The sequence below is a fragment of the Equus quagga genome, chromosome 10 (genome assembly GCF_021613505.1).
Source record: "Equus quagga isolate Etosha38 chromosome 10, UCLA_HA_Equagga_1.0, whole genome shotgun sequence".
In the NCBI taxonomy this organism is placed as follows: domain Eukaryota; kingdom Metazoa; phylum Chordata; class Mammalia; order Perissodactyla; family Equidae; genus Equus; species Equus quagga.
In genome coordinates this window covers 15,270,226-15,292,883 of record NC_060276.1, presented here as the reverse complement: position 1 = coordinate 15,292,883, position 22,658 = coordinate 15,270,226, and the positions used below count along the sequence as shown (strand labels likewise).

General features: G+C 41.2%; 1 protein-coding gene across 5 annotated transcripts in view; it reads right to left on the bottom strand.

Moving 5' to 3' along the window:
- Positions 1–19,647, bottom strand: part of MAP7D3 (MAP7 domain containing 3) — a 32,192-nt gene extending 12,545 nt beyond the window's left edge. The window contains exons 1-10 of one of the 5 annotated variants that reach the window (XM_046673726.1): positions 19,412–19,646; positions 12,850–12,948; positions 12,675–12,755; positions 11,401–11,564; positions 8,322–8,436; positions 7,379–7,483; positions 4,517–4,612; positions 3,009–3,134; positions 369–770; positions 28–326 (exon numbers count right to left, since the gene is read on the bottom strand). In XM_046673726.1, the coding sequence (XP_046529682.1) occupies positions 28–326; positions 369–770; positions 3,009–3,134; positions 4,517–4,612; positions 7,379–7,483; positions 8,322–8,436; positions 11,401–11,564; positions 12,675–12,755; positions 12,850–12,948; positions 19,412–19,484 (1,560 nt within the window). In that variant the 5' untranslated portion in view covers positions 19,485–19,646. Of the gene's footprint in view, positions 1–27; positions 771–3,008; positions 3,135–4,516; positions 4,613–7,378; positions 7,484–8,321; positions 8,437–11,400; positions 11,565–12,674; positions 12,756–12,849; positions 12,949–19,411 lie in introns of all 5 variants that reach the window. The other 4 variants (XM_046673727.1, XM_046673729.1, XM_046673725.1 and 1 more) reach the window with 4 other exon arrangements.
- Between the last annotated feature and the right edge of the window lie 3,011 nt (positions 19,648–22,658).

Below are 22,658 nucleotides of genomic sequence, written 5' to 3'. Positions count from 1 at the left end.
TGCCTCAGGGGGCGCTTCCACACTCGCCTTGGGGAAGGCTGCCACACTATCCTCAGGGGACGCCCCCATGCTCGCCTCAGATGACGCTTCCACGCTCGCCTTGGGGGACGCTCCCACGCTCGCCTCAGATGACGCTTCCACGCTCGCCTTGGGGAGGGCTTCCACGCTCGCCTTGGGGGACACTTCCACGCTCGCCTCAGATGACATCTCCATGCTCGCCTCGAGGGACGAGTCCATGCTCACCTCGGGGGATGGATTCACGCTCGCCTCAAGGGATGAATCCACACTCAACTCAGGTGATTCCACGCTCGCTTTGGGTGATTCCACGCTCGCTTTGGGTGATTCCACGCTCGCTTTGGGTGATTCCATGCTCACCTCAGGTGATTCCATGCTCTCAGGGGCCACTTCCACACTGGCCTCGGGGGCCGCTTCCACACTTGCCTCTGGAGCTGCTTCCACACTTGCCTGGAGGGGTAATTCACCCCTTGCCTCGGCAGTTGCTTCCGTGCTCTCCTTGGGGGGAGCTTCAACGCTCGTCTCGGGGGGCGTCTCCCCACTCGCCTTAGGGGCCGCTTCCAAGCTTGCCTTGGGGGCCACTTCCATGTTTGCCCCAGGAGGTGCTTCCAGGCTCACCTCAGAGGGTGTTTCTACTTTCTGCTGAGGAAGCACTGCCCATGTTGACTTGCGAAGCACTCTGGTCTTCCTCAATTCATCACTGCCATGGATATGCAAGGGCACATTTACATACTGGATCAAAGTACTGTGGATGCCTGTGAGTAAATGAGGACAGAGAGTAAAATTCCATACAGTTAGAAAGCAGACAAGACAGAAACGTACCATGTATAAGAACAGGAAGAGAAGAGAGATTATTAGGAAATCACAGGGATTACACACAACACAGAAGTGTTTAGTGAACTGAATCAGACAGAGGACAGAAGCATCCCAAAGCTGGTATTCAAAAGCACCAGCACCAATTGGGAGGCGTTGTGAAGGCAACAGTCCACTACAGATAAAAATAAGATGCTTCTCCAAAGTTGATGTTTGCAATCAGCCATTTCTATTTTAATCACACTATAGTTCAGAATGATTTTTATGAAAAATTACAAGATATTTAACACTTTTTGAAAGTAATCTAAACAACTTCATGAAGGCCAGAGATTTTATCATTATAGATGATTACAGAAGACACTCTACATGATTGCTTTAGAATACAATGTAAGAGCGAGCATCTTCTCACCCATACTAAAAATTGCAATCTTAATCAGAATGAGCTGGATCTCCAAAGTTTCTTCCAGTTTTAACAATCCGAATATTGTTGCCTGATAAATGGACAAAAATGATAATATTCAGTACCAGCTAAGATGGAAGAAAGAGCTAATACCAGTGTTGGGAACCAGGCAACCTCATACACTGCTGGGGGGAGTGTGGATTTATACATGCTTCCTGGGGGGCATTTGGGCAATAATGCATTAAAAAGCCATTTTAAAAAGTACATACTCTTTGTTTCAACAATCTCACTTCTAGGTTTACCCTTGGGGAAAAATGAGATAAATAAATGAAAATGTATGTACAAGGTTACTTATTACAGCACTGTTTATAATATTGAAACAATTGAAAATTTAATTCAAATATTCAACAGTAAATTTGGACTACACTAAGGCAGTCATTAAGAGAAAGAATATGTAATTTTGGGGCATAGAAAATGGTATATATTGAATTTAAACAAAAGCAGGTTTTGACCCCATTTTGTGAAAAAAGTATATAAACACAAAGAGAAATATTCAGTTATTAGTGAGTATTGGGATAATAGGAGATTATATTTAAAATGTTTTACACTAAATATTTATTGCTTGTATAATAAAGTAAACATTTTTAAAAAGGTAACTGGTGGTGGCTTTCTTAAGACTTGGTAAATTTATCTGTCACCTCATCTTTAGATATGAGTGGTAAATTTTACATGATCTCATCAAATAACTAAAATAGAACAAATTACCAAAGATTGACTACCTATGGATAAAAAAATCTGACTAAATTAAATGTTATTTTGTAGTCCCTTGCTTTGGTGGAGAAAGCATTTTACTTACATATCTGCATGTGCCTCAACATTATTTCACACCAACAATTTGTGCTACAAGAAATATATTAAGTATAATAACTACATTTCCATTACTTATAGAAATTTCTGACAAAATATTGAGTTCTTTGAAGGGAGTAATATATTAAGCCAAAATGAAAGTAATTAGAAATATCTTACAACAGATTAGGGGGAGACTGGCAGAAAATAATCTGACATACATATAAGTGGGCATAAACAAAGTCAGGAATTTGAACCAAAAAAAGTAAGGCTGCCCATGAGAAAGTCTGTGAGAGCATTTCGATTTATTTTACTAATTATATGACTATTGACAGAAAAACAAGTCAAGGGGGTAGATATATTCTGTAAAGGAAAAAGTGGAGAGAAAAAAAGAAAAAAATGATGGGAACAATGCATTATTAGAGCTCTCCATTACTGACGACTTCTTACTGTCCCCAGGCGTGTCTAACAGTCTATAACCCTGAAGATTTGCTTTACTTTACTAACAATCTTTGCATTCTTAATTAAAAGCCTAAGAGCGGTTCAGTGTTATCCTTCCATATTTTAGGGAAAAAAGGAGGGTGCAGTAGGAAGCTTTCTCCCTAATCATTGAGGTTTTTCTATATTCTTAAAATCCAGTACTTTTTACAGTACTGTGCCACATTTTAGCACAGGTCAAGAAATCCACGGAGCTTTAAAATTCAACAACAGCCATTATTACCTCCCTTATCCTATAAATTACCTATTACCAGATAACTACTCTACCATGCTGGAAGTTATTAAATATACAACATAAAATGTTGGGTGGAATCACTCATTTGGAAACTATTGATTCGAATTCTTTTTACGCCTTACCACAATAAATTAAGTGATGCAATCTACTTTTTAAGTGCAAACACTAGCCCTTCCAGGCTTTCTACCCTATGCCTGTTACCTGGAGTATCTCTTCCAGGGACTGATAATGAAGCAGCACTTCTGCTCCTGGCTATTGAAGCTTTTGTGGGCGCAAGCAGGCGAGTGATTAAATTATTCTCCCGAACATTGGTGTACAGTTGACGAGCTAAATAACGAGAACAAACAAAAAGGATTCAATTTGAAGTCTCACAAATAAACTCAAAGCAAGAAAGAGCAATGTGAACTGCTGCAAATAATTCTCCTAGCCTAAAAGTAGAGGCAATGAAACCAACACACACTTAATAGGACTGAACACTGCCACCTGATGGAACGGCACCGTCAGGGAAGAGAGGAGCTGAACAAAGGGGCGACGACTCCAGCATCCCAAATAACCCCAGTGAAGGAGTCTAGGCGATACACTTAACAGAACCACACCCAATGTATGGAGACTCTGCGGAGGAACTCTCATATGGAGAAAAAGCTGCACATGACAAAACAACTTTGACATGGATTCCTACAGATATCTGCCACTGACAGTCGTACTGGTCAAGGCCATTGCCAAAAGCTGCAAGGGACTGACTGAATTCTTTTGTTCAAAGTGAATCTTGTTATAAGTATCTTGCTCCAGGGGCCGGCTCCACAGCATGGTTAAGTTTGGTGTGCTCTGTTTCAGCGGCCCGGGTTCACAGGTTTGGATACTGGGTGTGGACCTACACTCATCAAGCCATGCTGTGGCGGCAACCCACATACAAAATGGAGGCAGACTGGCACAGACGCTGGCTCTGTGACAATCTTCCTCAAGCAAAAAAGAGGAAGATTAGCAACAGACGTTAGCTCAGAGTGAATCTTCCTCAACAACAAAAAAATATATAGTTATATCCAAAGTACACAAAATTTGAATATATTAAAAAATATCTTGCTCCAATAAATTTTTATGTTCAGAAAGCTCCCTGTGACAATGACATCCGTTATAATAGGATTTGACATGAATCAATTAAGTGGAGAATCTTCTGTAAATGAATGGTTCAGTATGAAACAAAAAGCAACAATCACGTTTGACAGGGAAGAGTTAGGTGTGAAGGTGTTACAAACTAAAGTACTCTGGTGATAAGTATGAAATTTGGCATGCAATAATCAGCAGGGAAAATATGCACAAGGGAGAGATGTAGGTAACACTATGAAGCAACAGAGCAAAGCTTCAAAGCTCAAAATGTGGCCAGTAATTTAGAACTTCTAAACGCAAACTGATGCAACATTTGAAGGGCATCGAGCCCTCCAGTACAAATCTACACCAACATTCTGTGATCTAGTTGCTCAGTTTCATTACAGACTCCTTCCTTGCTCAGATGATGGCACAACGATCTATTTCATTTAAAGACAGACTCTTCTGGCTTCAGCCAAATAAGCATGGCACCAAAGTACATTTTTTAGTTAAACGGGATTATTTTGGCTTCCAATTTTAGGAATGACTTTTCAAGCAACTGAATGTCAACATAAATACATCTCTTTCAAACCACTATTTAAGATTGGTACTCAGAAATAACTAACCAACTGGTTTTTCTTCTACTTGTTCTGTTTCCGTAGATGAATTTAGTTTGCTATATCTTCTATTCAAAGACGAGCTTCTTCTCTTTTCTGTTTTTTCTGGAGATCAAGGGCAAAGAAATATTTTTTACAAACTGTTTAAATATATTATTTCAGGAGTAAGCCACTCCTTTTTACAAACATTTTTTAATCTTCTCTACTCTTGCTTGTAAGAATTTATTTACATTTCAAATATTATATAGAGATTCCAAGTCCCCAAACTTAAAAACTAGTTCACTCTTTAAATAAGTTATCTGAAATGAAATAAAATTATTTAGAATACGGTAAAAACTAAGAGGAAAAATGTCTGATACTATCTGACAACACCCAAGTTCCCAAATTAGAAATATACAACTTTTGATCCATGACATCGATTACTAAAGTGATTTATACTTTATTTGTCACTAGTATTTTTTAAACAAAAATGGTCATTAACATTTGGTATAGATGTCACAATTTTAGCAACTCAAACTATTCATAAGGGAAAATAATCTGTTTTCTGTAGACACTTTTCCATTTCACTGATTCAGAATACTGAGGAATGTCTGTTTAAAAAATAACTTCTCCTCCGGGCATCTGTAAATTAAAGTACATATGGACAACACAGCATCATTTGAAAATTCTCAAATTGCTAATGTAATTGAGCAGCATGAACCACAGAGGTGTATTCAATTCAATCACGTGATTCTATCCCATATCCTTTATTATCGTAACTGCAAGAAATGACAAAATAGTGTGAGTGGTTATTATGAGTCAGCAATGAGCAGAAGAATAATAGATTTGAATCAGCGAAGATTTAAAACAGGGCTATTGAAGGGATTTAACAAAGGTAAGCCACTGCCAACATTGATTTAATTTTCCCTGGAATCATTAATTACAGTATTCATCATTTCAGAGTGTGCAATATAAGCAAGTTATTTCACAAAGTATCTTCCACACAAACCTTCTTGTATTAAAAACCAGTAAAGAAATCATCTAAAAAGTTTCTTGGGACTGCTCCTTCAGTGCAATTTTACTAATTACTACCGCGAGAGTCATCACCTGTCCATTCTCTTTACATGTCTAACTAATACGACAAGTAGACATATTAACGAAAGCATACTAGTGTTTGCTCATTATATTACAAATGTAATGTCTGTGGAAGAAATCTGTGCTAATTCCTCAAAGCAAAGATAGGAAAACATAGTCAATGCTTGCAAAACAATCAAGGTATATTAAAATGAAAGTATATAAACATGACATTGCCATGAATGTTATCTCATTTTTCTAAAGGGTTGAGTTGGTGAATAATTAATTTTACCATATGTCAAGCAAAGTGCTAGAGAAAAATCTTCCCACATGAATCTGTGAATGAACCCAGGCTATATATAAAAGTGCTTGCGGAAAGCATACTGGGGGGCGGCGGGGGTAAGCAGATCAACTTTTATTAGACCTTTAGAAGAGAAAATGGGATGCACCCAGACTGACACACAACAAAATATCTCTGAAGCTCAGCGTTGGAAACTCTAAGAGTCCTGAAAGTACAAGTGACACAGAATGTGAGTATGAACAAAACAAAAATCCTTTAACATAGGAAAGCTATAACGTTTAGACAAAAATGGAAATCCTTCACACTAAGTTAACCACTGCTGCAATTATACTTTAAATGAGATCCAGGATCTTTTGCTGTAATGGAATTTTATAGCAATCAGATTGCTCAAAAAAAATGTCAAGTTCCCTAAATAATACAAAAGAAACATTTTTAAATTCAGACTATAATTATGTTTTTTTTCCAATTCACAAGGCACCAAAAGTACTATTTCTTCTTTATTAATGTTTAAGTTTGAGGGAATGATGTGGAATATGTTTGCCATGTCTTTTTCCTGTGAAAATCTCTATTTTTTCCTCTGGAAAGAAAAAAAAAATCTTTTTGACTGATGAGTATGGTTGCCTAATTCATTAAAACTATCAGTGAGAAGCACCATGTGCTACAAGTGAGAAATGGGCATCGACACACACTCAGGGCAAGACTTTTCAAATAAGGAACACTCATTACAAGGGCAAACACCAGGAGGAAAAGGTATTTGAAGTACCCATAATAGATAACTTCATTTTACTTTAAAGAACGTCACATCACCACTACAAAGAGTTCTAAAAAGTGGAGCTTCTCTCATTAAACACTGTTATCACTTTATTTGCTTTGGGGAAAAGCATGTGCTTATTAGTGAAATGTTATCATTTAAATATCATAATCCATCTAGCAAATGACCAAAATATAAATCAAAAAAGCATGGTAGAACGGAAATCATTGAATTCCTTGGGGTCTTAACTATAAAACCAGGAAGATAAGTATACTTGCCCATCAACTTTACAAGGTTGTTGTGAATAACAAATATGATACATGAGAAGCAGATCAACCTGTCCACTGCTATATGATGCTTTTATTTTCCTTAAATTAGGTAATATTCATGAAACTTAATGACTAGCCTAACTAGTCCCTAAAGAAAATGATTTCATTTATAGGTTATACAGAATATGGATTAATTTTAAAATAAATTATTGTGCCACTTAATGGTAACATCTTCTGGTCAAAATGTTTCAGTTTGGGCTACCTGAGCCTAACAAACCCATCTGATACGATCAATACACAAATCACCAAACATGGATTTATACTGATGAAAATACAAAATAGTAACGACCATTTCTACCTACTGTAAAACAATGTGGTGCTCTTCTGAAATAAATCTCAATGTTCTACAATCTAAATAAATGATATTGTAAAAATCCATAGTAAGAATTGATTTCACTGGTTTTAAATTCAGTAGAATACATGAAATAACTACTTACTCTTGGCAACAGAGTTTTGAAGACCTGCAGATGACGTGGACATTTGTTTGTGTACACCGGAAGCCTCCTGTTCAAGTTTTTCAGTAGATGCAGAACACTTATGGGCTGAGAAAAAATACAGTATTTACTGTGCTTGTATTTAAAGAAAGCATCATTAGCTGAAACACGATGAGTCTGCGATGTAGTTCTATGGCATGTAAATGTGCAGTAATTAGGTACACAATGTTCATTATCAGTCCTGTCTTACAAACCATATAAATTCCACTTATGTTGTATGAAATTGTGTAGAATTACGTTCACACACAGGAAAATTTACAGTACATGCATAGTAAACAAGGCAGGCAATTTATTTTTAAAATATGCATTGGATAAAGCTGTGTAAAGCTTACTAATTGTTAATCATTTTTATACTGATAAGTTTAAATGGTAAGATTTTGGATATACTGGATAAATAATCTGTGTAAAGCTTATTAATTAATTATTAACAATTTTTATACTGATTACAAGTTTAAACGGTAAGATTTTTGGATATATTGGATAAAATAAAATTATAGGGGCCAGCCCTGCGGCCTAGCGGTTAAGCACAGGTGCTCCACTTTGGCGGCCCAGGTTTGCAGGTTCCCATCCTGGGCGCAGACCTAGACCTCTCGTCAGCTATGTTGTGTTGGCGACCCACATACAAAATGGAGGAAGACTGGCAATGGGATGATAGCTCAGGGCTAATCTTCCTCAAGCAAAAATTATAAAATGTCACTTGTTTCTTCTGCAATCTCACATGACACAAATGTAAATGTCAACTGACTGTGCATGCAAAGAATACATGGCAGCATTTTCATTTAAGGGACAAAACTCAAAACCTTGTCGTAAATGCAACCTTATACTAACAGTCAATATTTAAATATGAACATGAGTGAACTTGAAGTTTAACAGTTGCATTGATTACCAGTTTTACTCTCAGAGTTCATCGTCATAGAGCCTTCCCACGACCATCTTTTTTGACGATTATCCACTCGGTTGCTGCGTTCCAATGTACGATAAAGAACAGCTTTGAATTTCTCCTATTTAAAATAAATGGCAACAAATTATCACACATTCATTACATTGGTTAGTATAATTTTGATCTGTGGGTAATAAAACCACCCCATCACCATATTTTTGTATCAGGCAAAATTTTTTTTGTACCTGGTAAAATTTTAAAAGAATTGGAGCCATGTCTCAGGTAGCAATCACTATCAGCGCTTCTCCTGAATAACCCAGGTTTTATCTTACGGACCTGAATCGAGGAACTGACCATGAGGCTCCCCTCTTTGCTTATCTCATTAGGAAATTTAGGACCAAATCTGCAGCCTATTTCTAGCAACTATTCAAAGACTCAGTGGTACACTTTGTGTATGCTAATCATACCTTATATTTTATTATCTTCCTACTTTAATTTTCCCCTCTGCTTGATTCCCTCAACCATTTATCTTATCATCTGGTTCTGGTATGTGTTTTTTAAAATACACCTTAAATTCTTTGCAGAATGAGGCAGGAAAAAGATCAACGAACATACATATAACTGAAATCTATGCCAGAGTAACCTATTATACCCACAATGTAGCATCTGGAATTCTGGTGTCAACTGATAAAGTTTTAAGAAAGATAATCGATCTGTTTGTCTCGGACTAACTTCAATTTAAACTGCTCATGATGACAGCTATACAAATGTCAATGCCACAGTGGCAAAACAACTCCACTGCAGAGAAATGAGCGGCAGTTTTCCTTTTGAAGGCATTTCTCAGCCCTGTGCGGCAACAAACCACGGACTCTATCAGCTAAGTAAATCAACTTCAAGGCCAGAAGGTTTTCCAGTCTTTCCTGACAACCGTTCCATAGCAACATCGCCCTTACAGTGTCCCCCCCCATTTCTCTGAGGGCAAACATACCGGGTAAACATACTGGAAAGGTGGAGAGTCATCCACATCCTCTGAGGAGGAAAGCAACTGCAATCCTTAAAATAAAATGTTCTCTAATGGCAATATTTTAAAAGTATATTTTCTAACAGAAAGTAAGTTGTTCTAAATTACTTATAAACCCAGAAAGCATAATAAGGACTAAAAACAGATGTTCACCTGGTCTTATTAAAGCATTTCAGATTCATAAGAATTTCCCAATGCACTGGACCCTCTGTGCTGTCAGGCTCCTTCCTGCGGCTCATATGTAAGCCACTGTCCTGGCTCAATGCATCTCCTGTCCACACTTGCCCCTCCTCCGCACCCGAGTTTGGGTTTTTTCCCTGCTCTATGGAATTATTCTTTTTTCCTACGCGCAGCCTACTCACAGTGTCCCTGATCCCTGCTCCGCCTGGGGCTCCCCTACACGAACCCTCTGGGGTTGATTCCCTCTTGCCCTCTCTCCTTGTCTTTCTGCCTCTTCCCCCACCACGTCTCTGGTTCCCCTTGGGTCTGCACTGTCATTTTGTTACATTCTCTTCTTTTGTCTGCGTTCGCCCTTTCAGGTTCCTCTTTCTCTAAGATGCGCTTTTTTTCCCTCAGTCCCTGGAACTGCCTCTCTCCACCAGGGACCCTCCCCCACTCTGCACACATAAGTTTTCTATTTTACTTTCTCTGGTTCTCTGTCTTAGCGCATTCTCTCTCTCTGGTCTTCATTCTCTTTACCACAGATAAGTAAATTAAGAAAATGTTTCACAGAGGAAGACAGAGAGTGATCGAAATTCTGAATGAGAGTCCATCAAATACTCAATGTGAAAGAGCATAAACAACCACAGCAAAAGGCTCAGAAAGACAGAAAGTGGTAGTGGACCATGGACGGGAAAGAACTGGAAGAGCCTCAGATGGATGCAGGGGCTGGGGCTGGGGCACGCTCAAGAGCAACTGTGTGCACAAGTAAGGAGGAAAAGTGAGCACCACAGAGAAAGATGCAGAGAAGGCGGCTCATGGGGAGAAATGGAAGAAAAGAGAAAAGGAGAGAAAAAGAAATTTAAAAATGAGAGAAACAGAAAAAAAGAGAGGCAGATTAAAACACACACACTGAGAGAACAAAAGGCAGAAAGTCCAAAGATGGGGAGAGGGAAACAGAGAGAAGCTAAGACAAAGAAAGCAGAAAGAACAGTGAGGCGCCTCAGGTAGGAAAAAGTCAGAGTCAGAAAGAACCAGAAGACAGAATAAGACATTTATGGACACTTGAGAGTCACAGAAATACAGAAAAAGAGAGAATGCCTGTGGGAAAGAGAATGGTGTCACAGAGAACATGCCAATTTCAGAAGAAGGAGTCAAGGACACTGAGGATGAAGCAGTGGAATGACCTACAGAGCTGCCAGAGAGAATCATACAGAATGTGACAGGGAGCCAGATGCCCAAGCATAAACAAAAAAAGACAAACTGACTGAAGAGGGACAGAAGGGAAAGAGAGAGCCTACCACAGAGTGCCAAAGACACCAAAAAAGAGTCTGGAAAGGAAAAGAGAGCGGCAGGGCCACAAAACAGAGAAAGAAAGTGAAGGTGAGGAACAAGAGGGAGAGGAGAGAGCCAGCACACACGAGGAGCAGCCAGGGAATGAGGTCAGGGAGAGTGAGAGCTCGGATTGGGTAGGGTGGGAGTCAGTCAGCAGTTAGAGGAGTCGTGGGAAGTAAGCCAGGCAGATGGGAGCCTATCACAGAGGGCCTGACGCAGCTGGGAGAATTCCAGGCAATGGGACAACACCTAAGGCTTTTTGGTAGGATAGAGAGCCACTCGGAGGAAACCCCAGGCCACAGGCACCTTGTGTGCCAAGTCCTGAAGGTAGAGAGGGCTCTCTTCTTGGATGTGCAAGGCTTCTCTTCACCTCAGCTGCCGAGTCTACACTCAGGGATCTGATGAGGACAGGGCCAAGAGCCTCGGATGTGGGAGGGAAGAAAGGAAGAATTGGGATTCGGTCCCCTTTCCACAGGTTGGACTAGCAAAGGCAGACAAGGGCTAAGAAAAAAGTATTCTAGACCCAGGCAGTATTGTATCATCTGATTAAGAGGCTAGAAAAATAGATACCCTTTCTTCCTCCAATTTTTGTTTTCTTTTTTCTTCTGCAGATACTCTCCGCTGTTCATCCTTTTCTTTTTGTTCTCTCAGCTTTCGTTGCTTTTCTTCCATCTGTTTTTCATAGTAGATCTTGGACTTTCTTTCTTTTTCAAGTAGTTGTATTTCTTTATTAGCTGAAATATTCCACATACAAGGTGTGAGAGCCAAGGAAATATTTAAGTTTTCCACATTACACACAGAGAAGGAAAAAGTTGACACAGCTCATTCTCTTTCTTAAAAATAATATAACCTGTGCTAATAACTAAAGACTTATTATATAAGTGAAGAGATGGCCACCACAGAATCATTTTCACTGGGTGTTCATTTAACTCGAGAACTGAATTGGCATAGATGTCTCTCATTCTGTCTGAACTAAAATTCCAAATTAAGAAGAAATATTTTCTCTCATGTGATGTTTCTGTCGATCTGAGGTGAAGTCAAACCTCACCAGGTTAACACGCTGTACATTAAAGAATTTAAAAGACCACATGGGCAGAATCTATCTTCTTTTTTCCCTTCTACTAGGAAACTTCTTTCAAAGGCCTCATCCATACAGACCATTATTAGGCATGCCCGTTTTACATTCCTGAGCTTCGTTCCATACCACATTACCGAACAGCAGGAAGTTTTTCTGTATTCAGATGGCCCCTCACTAAAGCCTGGAGAGCATCTATGCAGTTGTAAAATGCTCTCCTAAAGAGCTACAGGAAGAACCAGCTCCTCGCCAAAACAAAGACCGTGATTTTCCATTTGAATGAGGTTCAGCACCAGTTCTCTGACTGGATTCAGAAGCCCAGAGGAGAACAATGCATGGTTGTAAAAGCATTCTCTCCAGGTGTAGAGAGATTCTTCTTTTAGATCCTAATTGATACAAAGTTATCCTAGAGAAACACAGCAGTCAGTGAAAGATACTGCATCTGTCGTTGCCATTTTTAGAATCATTTTTACTGAAAGCCCATTCTGCTCGTTTCCACAAATGTTCAAGAAGTTTTCATACCTTAATTTTCAGAAAATTAAAGCTAACAGAAACTACTGCTTCAAAACTTAAACAATTTAATCAAATATTTTTCACAGGCCATCTTTACCTGATTTAGTATCGCATTTAATCCAATATAATACATACTATAAAAAGTATAATCTATCATATAAACAGATTAGGAAAAGTAAGTAAAACCACTTGGGAAATATATAACCTTAACATAAAATTCATTCATTTTGATTTTTTTAAAAAGTCTAAAATATACCATCTTGTCTTTTCTTCTCTTCCCTGCGTTCTTTCGCTAACCTTTGTTTTACATCATTTTTAAGCACAGATCCATCTATTACTGAAAAAAAGAGAATAGAGTTAGATATTAATAGGATATCAAATTTTAATAATATGACACTTTGACATCTATCAACACATTCTAGAAGTTATACCTGGTTTAAATGTTGATCTTATATTTGAGGATTGGGACGGAAGAGAGCTGAGGCCACTCTGATTCCGTCTTTCTTCAGCAATGGCGTGAGCAGCAGCAACTAAAATACAGGGAGATAAAGAAAAGGTATACAATATTAAGAATGTAAACAGCTAATACAGGGGGCGGCAATATACAATGTATCTTTGATGATAAAGGACAGCATCTCTGCTATAAGGCAAAATCATGACAGATTAATCTGGGTCAACAACAAAGACATACTGAGTATCTACTATGTTCAGTAATAATTTGACAAAGAAAAGTGTTTACTGTGGATGTTCCAGCATATCTGTGGACATTAAGAGTCCTTAGTGGGAGTAGCAGCACAAGTTTGTAGATGAGTAGGAGCTAATGATTAATAGCTTCAAAAATGCCTCAGACAAGACATTACACCAAGTACAAGAAAAACTGAGCTGGCAAGGAATTGGAAAAAATGTTTCGCCACAAACTGGGAATTTAGAAAAGATTTGGAGTTATGGATCTGAATTTGGAAGCAAAAGTGTCAACAGTGACATCCAGAGCTTGGGCCCAATATTAAGGAGTACATTCATAAATTACCTAGCCCAGGGGCTTTCTATCTCGGATGCAGACTAGAGGCGCCTAAATCGCTTCAAAAAAATTAGCAATGCCTGCCCCTCCCTGCCCCCACTCTCCGAGGGTGGGGCCCAGGCCTTTTGCAGTTGCTAAAAGCTCTATTCGGATGCACAGTGAAGGTGGAAAACCACTCAAGGAATTTCCAATGACAGGGGATTATTGTGGGGAGAAAAACGTCAAGCAAACAAGCATAAATTATACAATATAAATTTACACGTCTTGTGTAAACAAGGCAGAAAAGTGGTAAATAAACTTCAATAAGATTTAAATATAAGTTTAGGGGAACGCAAGTTGAGAGAAAGTAAGAAAAACTAAAATTCCAGGATGATACACATACGAGTTATTATAGGGGATTCCCTGAACCCTTTAATTCCAAGTATGGCTGTATCTAAAAAGCCCCACAATGCTGGGCATCTTCAGGAAGGATCTGAAGAATAACACTGAAAACTGTCTTCTACCCTTGTATAAAAGCACAGGAAATACGCCCCTGCGATACCGCATACAATTCTGGTTTCTATATCTCAAGAAAAACATATCAGTTAAAGATGGGTAAGTAAAATAATTAAGGGATTGGGGCCAGCCCGGTGGTGCAGCGGTCAAGTTTGCACGTTCCGCTTCTCGGCGGCCTGGGGTTCGCCAGTTCGGATCCCAGGTGAGGACATGGCACCGCTTGGCAAAAGCCATGCTGTGGTAGGCATCCCACATGTAAAAGTAGAGGAAGATGGGCACGGATGTTAGCTCAGGGCCAGTCTTCTTCAGCAAAAAGAGGAGGATTGGCAGTAGTTATCTTAGGGCTAATATCCCTCAAAAAAAAAAAATTAAGGGATTAGAGGTGCTGTTGTACTCATAGAATGAATGGACTCTGAGCATTAGTTGTTACTGAGGAAAGATGGCCAGGAGTCATTTTACAGAGTAACCTTGACAGTGACATCACAATTGCTGCCATAAGGTTCGCCATTTCAAAAGGAAAAAAGGACTTTTTTTTACTGCAGAGAACTGACAGCTCAGATAATCCATGACCTAGCTAAATTTGAAGATTAGAGTTTTCTCAGCTTCCTTAATAATTCAACTACTGGCAATTTTGTGGACCACCAATTGTCCTCTGAACTTGAGTACTAGTGTATTAAGAAAAATTCCTAAATATAGTCTATAAATTAATTAAACCCTCCTACATACACCCCTCCCACTCACAACATTTCTATGTGAGCACAAAGAAAACAACAGTTGTTTTTGCACATTCGGTTTTCCTACTTAGAAGTCCTAAGGAAAGTCCATTATTTTGGCACAAGTTAGCTGACCATAAGGTCAATTTCTCTCAAAATGCATAATTTTACCAGATTTAAAGGTTCTACTAAACAGAAGTAACCTTATAAGTAGCTGTAGTGGGAATAATGAACCAAATCATATAAAGGTTAAAGTGGTCATAATAACAAGTCTGATTTTTAGAACTTTATATCCAAATTCCTACTGGCAAGAAATACATTCACCAACAGGACAGGCTCTAAAAATTATTTAAGATGCCCAGGCAATGGGAGAAAGCTTTTATGTCTGACCCTAACAAAGTGGCCATCTTCTTCAACTCCACTGAATGACGGAATTTACTGAGCATTCATTTGAAAGAAGGAGTGAGCTGCAGTAAGTGTACTACAGTATTTCTGTAGTTGTTTTACTAATTCTGAATCTCAAATTAAAGTTAAAAGTTACCTTTTGCCCGGAGATTAAATACGAAAATGTGTAGAGTTTCTAACTAAAACTGAATTATGAACCTTAATCTATATTTATGGTACTTTCCTGAAAACTGCCATAACATATAACGTGTATCACTTCACCGCTTACGAAGTTCTTTTCATTTGTATTAACTCATTAAGGTCTCATAACAGTTCCATAAAGTGGATATTATTTATTATTATCCCCCCCCTTTTTTTTTTTTACAGATGAGAAAACTGAAGCTAAACACTGCTTTCCCAGGTCACACAGGTAGTACCCGGTGAAGCCAGAACTTGATTCACTGGTAGATTAAGAAGCAACTTTACTTTGAAATATTACATAATTATCAAGAACCAGACTGCACAAAACCCACTTTAACTCTTATAGGACTTAATTCATTATTCCCACCTCAGCTACTTCTAAATTTACTTCTGTTTAAAATATCACAAAGAAGGAATCAAGGTCTAAATGCACAAAGTTGACTCAACAATAAATAAATGAAATATATGGGTTTTGCTTTAAAATATACTTTGAAAATACAGCAACGTAAAAATCTTTAAATAAAGTATTTACCATTTTTTTAAAGAAAACACTACTATGCCATGGCTACGGAAGGCCTAAGTTTAGAGAAAATGTGTAAGACATTGTAAGAAGAAAAGCCTTCTCCTATGAGGGGAAAACTTACAAATTCAATCATCCTGGTTATCTAGCCCAATAAAAGCCTCAGAATGAAATGAACAAAAGCAGGGGCCAACTACGATGCCAAAGTTAAAGAATGCTTTACATTTAAGAGATTTTTGGGGGGCCAGCCCCGTGGCCAAGTGGTTAAGTTTGCGTGCTCTGCTTTAGCGGCCCAGAGTTTCACCAGTTCAAATCCTGGGCGCGGACATGGCACCGCTCATCAAGCCTTGCTGAGGTGGCGTCCCACATGCCCCAACTAGAAGGACCCACAACTAAAAGTACACAAGTATGTATTGGGCGGCTTTGGGGAGAAAAAGGAAAAATAAAATCTTTAAAAAAAAAAGAAGATTTTTTTTAAAAAAAGTCACTGAAATTTTGAGGCTCCTTTGGGACATAAAGCATTTTAGCTCATTACTGACTTCAACATAGTGTAAAATTTCTACCTCTCCCGGTCCCCACCTTCTCCAAAACACACACACCCCCCCAATCTGTGTCACTAGAGCTCCACTCCACTAGGGCAAGCTAAAATGCAAGAAAGGAAGGAAGAACACTTCTCCATGACAAGTAGTTCAAGAATAATAATCTTCCTAAGGCTGCGCCAAGCACAATCACCCCAAAATGCTAATCTCACGATAAATACTCTTCCCAATACTTCTTCAGCAACTCTATCTTGTCTGCCCCGGCTGTTGCTCTTGAAATCACTCTCAGAATTCCACATTGAATCTGTAGTCCCAGCTCTCCATGACCTTTCTTCCCCAAGATCCTTTCTCCTGTACTCAGAAATATTAGATCGCATAAACTACTATTTTCATTAGGTAGCAAAGGGCGTAGATTGCAAAAAATGATTGAAAGGTTTCATTATTAGAAAAAGGGCTATGGTTGTGGCAGAGAACAATTATACTATGAAATCAACTGTGGCAGATTTATAGATTTAGTGTTACTCACTGTTATTTGGATAACAGAAGAAAAAGAGGAAATTGCCACAAGGTCCTGTCTTGAGCTGCTGGGTGTAGTGCTGCGAAGTGCCCGCTGGGGGGCCTGGCAGCCTCTTCCAGCAGCCCAATAGCTGACCTTTCCCACAGCTGCTGGCCCTGTCCTGGATCCACCCTCATTCAAAGGAGAGCAGTTGGGGGTAGCGTGGTCCCTGGCAGATCCATTCCACCCATACCAAGGATCTCTCTTCATGGCCTTATGACGGTTTGCCCGTCATTAGGCCAGGGAGAGGGCGAGAAAGCATTAAGAAAAAAGAAGAAAGCAAAGAAATCTGCAATCAGGGAACCACAAAAATAAGGCAGATTCACAGAGTTTTGCCTAAAAAAGCAACAAAGTCAAAGGGCTGAGAGAAAGTTCTGGAAAACCCCTAAACCCAATCCAAAGATACCGTGTCTTGAAGAAAATGAGAGACACTTTCCCACCATTTAGAGCTGTCTATAATGGAATGGCTACTTGGAAAAATACTAAGCTCCCCATTAGAGCACATATTCAAGTTGCAGAAGCTGCCCAGGATTTTACAGCTGGGCCTCTGGATGCTAGACTGAATAATCTTTAGGTTTCTCCAGCTCTAAAATTCTATGATGATCTGGCTGTCAATCTTAGTACCTTTATCTGCATTTGTTAGCACGTATTGTTTGAATAATTTATTCTAAACTGAGAAAGGATTTGCGAATTTAGAAAAACAAGGGAAAGGTGACGAGTCAGGAGCGGCATTTCTTATGCTCTTCTGGTTGAAACAGTCACATAAACTTTTATTTTACAACAATTCGGTATAAAAATACAAAACACCTTTTGTTAAAATAAGTGTACTTCTTTGGTACACTACAATCTTAGCACAGCGCCATGCACAGAAAACATAACAATGAAGGTATATAATAAATATATGTAGATTGCAGTGTGCGCCTAAGGAAGGTACTTATTCAGAACAGTGTTTTAACTCTTGCAGCCAGGCTCCCAGGAGATGAAACTGAGCAGATTAATAGATTAAGTGCTGCTCACTGTTACCTAGATAGCAGAATAAAAAGAAGCAATTGCCACAAAGTGGGCAAAACATTTCATTGACTCCTTCTCCCCTTCAGGAAAACGCTGAGACCGTGAGGGCAGTTCTAGTCAAGCTGGTGCTCTGTGAAAGTCTAACAGGTGACATTTTCAGTTCCTAACACGAAATGGGCAGCAGGGACGTCAAGAAGCATTCTGGGTTAAGCCTTTTTTGCATGGCTTTAAGTTTTTGGTTTGAAACACTGTGGATTCCAGCAGCTGTCCCATACAAAACTTTAAGATACTTGTCAACATTCAAAATACAAATGCTTTTGGGGGTTATCCAGAATGCTGGTTAATTTAAACCACTGAAATAAACCAAAATCAGAGAGCCTTAGGTGTCAATAAGCAATAAAACGACCTTCATTAATTGCAGACTCTGTCTCCAGGTGAACCGTCACAAGGTAGAGACAGAAAAAAAAAGTTTTTCTCCCTATGAAATGATCAAAGTGTATTGGTTTTTGACACATTCTTTGGGGAGTTGATTCAAAGCATTCTTAAGTAACATACAGCCTCTCAATTGCAGCCAATCTAATTTTTCAACTGCAAATGAAAAAATCTCTAAAGATTTCAATAAGATGATTTTATTCAAGCTCATATAGGAGGAAACTACCCTGAGAACAAGCTAAAAGCAACCTCCCACAAGCAAGAAATACATACTATGTCCCTCAGGTAGTGGGGCAATCTCCTGGGCTAAGCAATGCGCTGCCCAATTTTACAAAATTAACAATTTTAGGGGAAAATAGCTTTGGGCGATGGGATCAGTTTAGGAGACACCACTCTGAAGTGCTGATTCCCGTGCAGCTCAGCCTAGGGTCTGTAAGATGTCCCACGGAAGGTGACATCTTGGCGAAGTCATGTGCTACAGCAGGCAAATCAGGAGGCGCAGAGAGCTAAGTTTTACCCCAACTTTCAAAGCCACGGACTCCCAAGGCGCCCTCCTCACTCGACCTTGAGCAGGAGGGCGCGGAAGGGAAGCCTTTGGGAAAGAGGAGCGTTGCGATCGTGGGAGTGGAGGAAAGCGCGAGCGCCCCGGGCAGAATCCCCCCCGCTCCGCGCCTGGAAGGGCTGCCCCGCCTCGGGGGCGGTCCCCGCGCGGGCTCGGGGCGGGCGCCCGCACATCCCGGGCAGCGGCGCGTCCGTTCCGGCGGCTGCGCGGGCGGCCACCGCCCCCAACGCCAGGCGGGGCTCGGGGCGTCCGCGGGGACAGGGGTTCCAGGCCCCCCCGGCCCCAGCAGCGCCCGTTAGTTCTCTCGCGCCCCGCCTGCGGGGTTCGCCCGTTGGTGGCAGTTGGGTCATTGGCGGCGCTGGCCGGCCGTTTCCCCTCCCGCCCCAATCCCCAAACGGCTACCCATCCCGTCCCAGGGGGTGAGGGGAGGACCGGACGGCGCGGGGCGACTCCGGAGCAAAGTTTCCTGGCGCCCGCCGCGCTGCTCCAGCGGTCCCCAGGGCCCCGGGAAGCCCGCCCCCCGTGCGACCCTGAGCCCCCCGGGAGCTGCCGGCCCGCTCACCCATCCGTTTCCGCAGCCCCTTCAAGGATGTGCTGCCGCCGGCGCCGGCGCCGGCGCCGGCGCGGTCCGCCATCTTCCAAACAGCAAAGCCCAAAGCCGCTGGCAGCGCTGGGGGCCCAGTGCGCAGGCTCCGGCGAGGCCGCCGCTTCGGTCGTGGCCGCGGCGCCCGGGGGCGGGGCGGGGCGGGGCCCAGGGGGCCGCCCCACCCTCCTTGGACCCTCAAAGTCGGCAGCGTAGCTCTCCACGCACCACGTCGAAGCGGGCGGGACCGCGACCACCTTGTCTAAAGCAACTCTCTCCTACGTTCCAGGCCTCCCCCCCATCCCAGGGGCCAGCCAATCATCACCCGGCTTGCGCATCCAGCGTTCTTTTTTCTCTGACCTCGCTTCTCCCTGGGAACCAGCAACGTTCCTTCCTCTATTGATTCATTCACTCACTTAGCATTTACTGAGTGCCTCCTGGGTGCACTTGTATCATGAATTTGCTAGTCTTTGAAACACTACAGAAAGAAAGGCCCAACTTGGGGGAAGAGGCCCGGGGAGAGGTCCGGAGAGAGAGAGGTTTCTGGGAGGTGCTAGGGGCCCGATCATGAGTAGAGTCTTTCTGAAATTGTTGCAGAGTAAATCATGACACTTAGGTCTCAAAGTGTTGCGAGTTGTTTTTAGGGTGTTTGTGGGTCTGTAAAGTGAAGGAGAGGATTTCCTGGCATTAATCTCTCCAGATTTTGGAGGGGTCCTTCGAGGTTGCAGAATGTTTTCCCCATTCACAAGGAAAAACGTAACTGGCCTGAGGCGCCTTTGATGGGGGACATCCCTTCAGGAGTGCTTGCCTGTTCGGAGCGGAGTCAGCCCGTCCTTAGTGCGGCGTGCAGTTTCTGGATGGGGCCGTAGCCATGGTGGGGAGACTCCTTGTGGGACGAGCACTTTGAGGAGCCCCTGTGTCTGAATATTACATGGGAGCTGTAAAACGGAAGAAGCTAAATAACAGCAAACACTGACTCTTACTATTGCCAGGCGCTGTTCTAACTGCATTATATATTAACTCATTTTATCCCCCTACTACCTATGAGGTAGGTACCACTAACACCCTTATTTTATGGATGAGGAAACTAAAGCAGAGAGAGGTTAAATAATTTATCCAGAGTCACATGGTTAGTAAGTAACAGAACTGGGATTTGAACCCCAAACATCTAACCACTGTGTCTATGTGCTTAGCCTTATGTGATACTGTTTCCCGAGAGTTGAGATATATACATAATTGATAAATTAGTATCCAGAATGCATAAAGATCTAAAAATACATAAGAAAAGGACAACCTCCAGGGGCGCTTGGGTGGCATAGTGGTTAAGTTCCTGAGCTCCACTTCTGTGGCCTGGGGTCTGCTGGTTCGGATCACGGGGTGGACCTACACACCACTCGTCAAGCTATGCTGTGCTGGTGTCCCACATATAAAATGAGGAACACTGGCACAGATGTTAGCCCAGTGACAATCTTCCTCAAGCAAAAAAAGAGAAAAAAAGGACAACCTCCAAAAGTGAACAAAAGGGGCCTGCCCCGTGACCGAGTGGTTAAGTTCACGCGCTGGGCTTCAGCAGCTTCAGTGGCCCAGGGTTTCGCTGGTTCGGATCCCGGGCTGGGACCTAGCACCGCTCATCAGGCCATGCTGAGGCGCTGTCCCATACAGCACAACCAGAGGCACTCGCAACCAGAATATACAACTATGTACTGGGGGGCTTTGGGAAGAACGGAAAAAAAAGTGAGCAAAAGTCATAAGCAGGCTTTTCACAGGAAAGAAAACACAAGTGGTCAATATACATAAGAAAAGGTGCTCAAATTCTTTAGCAGTCATGAGAATACAAATGAAAACCACAAGATATCATGTTACGTCTATAGATTTAGCAACAATTAAAGAGAAGAAAATAAGTGTTGGTGAGATTGTAGATTAATACTAGTGGGGAAGAAAGTGGCATTAAAGCGCCCATTATAGCCATTCTAGCCCTGCTCCTGTGTATGTACAGAGACCACTGGCCAGGATGCTGCAAAACGTAATGTCAGGAATGATTAAAAACAAACACACGCAGGTGTTCCAGATCAGAGGAGGCTAAAGAAATCAAGCCACGCATGATCCTTGATTAGAATCTGAATTTAAAAAGTAGCTTTAAAAAAATAGCTTTAAAGGGCATTCCTTATTGGGACAATTGGGAAAATTTGAATATGAACTGTATGTTAAATAATATTGTTTGTAGCAAGGTCAAAGTTCTTGAGTGTGAGAATGTTATTGTGGGCGTGCAGGAAAACGCCCTTTTTTTAAAGAAGGAAATGTTGAAGAATTTAGGGGTAAAGCATCATAATGTCTGAAACTTACTCTCAAGTAGTTCAGAGGAAAAAACTGCAAATATCAGAAAAAGTTACAAACTGGTGATTCTACATGGTTACATAGATGTTCATTTTACTATTCTTTCATCTCTTCTGTGAGTTTGAAGTTTTTCAAAATAAGAAGTTGGAGAATTTTTTTTTTTAACCTAGAAAGTTTGCCTTCAGCCTACTTGTCGGCACCACTAATTTGAAAGATCAAATTTGGCTTGGAATTACATATGGGGAGGCATCCTCCAGAATCTCTTCAACATTTGGTCTCTTAAAGGCCTGAATCTGGCCCAGGTGTGTGGGGACGAGGGCCCATAAGAGGAAAACTCAACACAGGCAGCATATGCTGGGAGCTGGGGGAGTAATTAAAATGTATTCCGTGAGCCCAGAGGGATGAGAAGTCACTCCTGGTTGGGGTGATCAGAGAAGCCTTTGTGAAAGAACTGGCACTTCTTCTGGCCATGAGGACCGAAAGAGGGCAATCACTCCTCATTCCAGCCCAAGGTAGCTGAGTGAGGAGATGGACCTTCTGTGGCCAGATCTTCCTGTTTTTCAAAATAAGCTGGAAATCTGGATTTTAATGTAAAATCTCTTTTTTTTTTTGAGGAAGATTAGCCCTGAGTTAACATCTGCCAATCCTCCTCTTTTTGCTGAGGAAGATTGGCCCTGAGCTAACATCCGTGCCCATCTTCCTCTACTTTATCTGTGGGACACCCACCACAGCATGGCTTGTCAAGCGGTGCCATGTCCACACCCAGGATCCAAACTGGTGAAACCCAGGCTGCCAAAGTGGAACGTGTGCACTTAACTGCTGCACCACTGGGCCGGCCCCTAATGTAAAATCTCTTATTTTAAAAATGTTGACAACATTAAAAGTTTTGAGG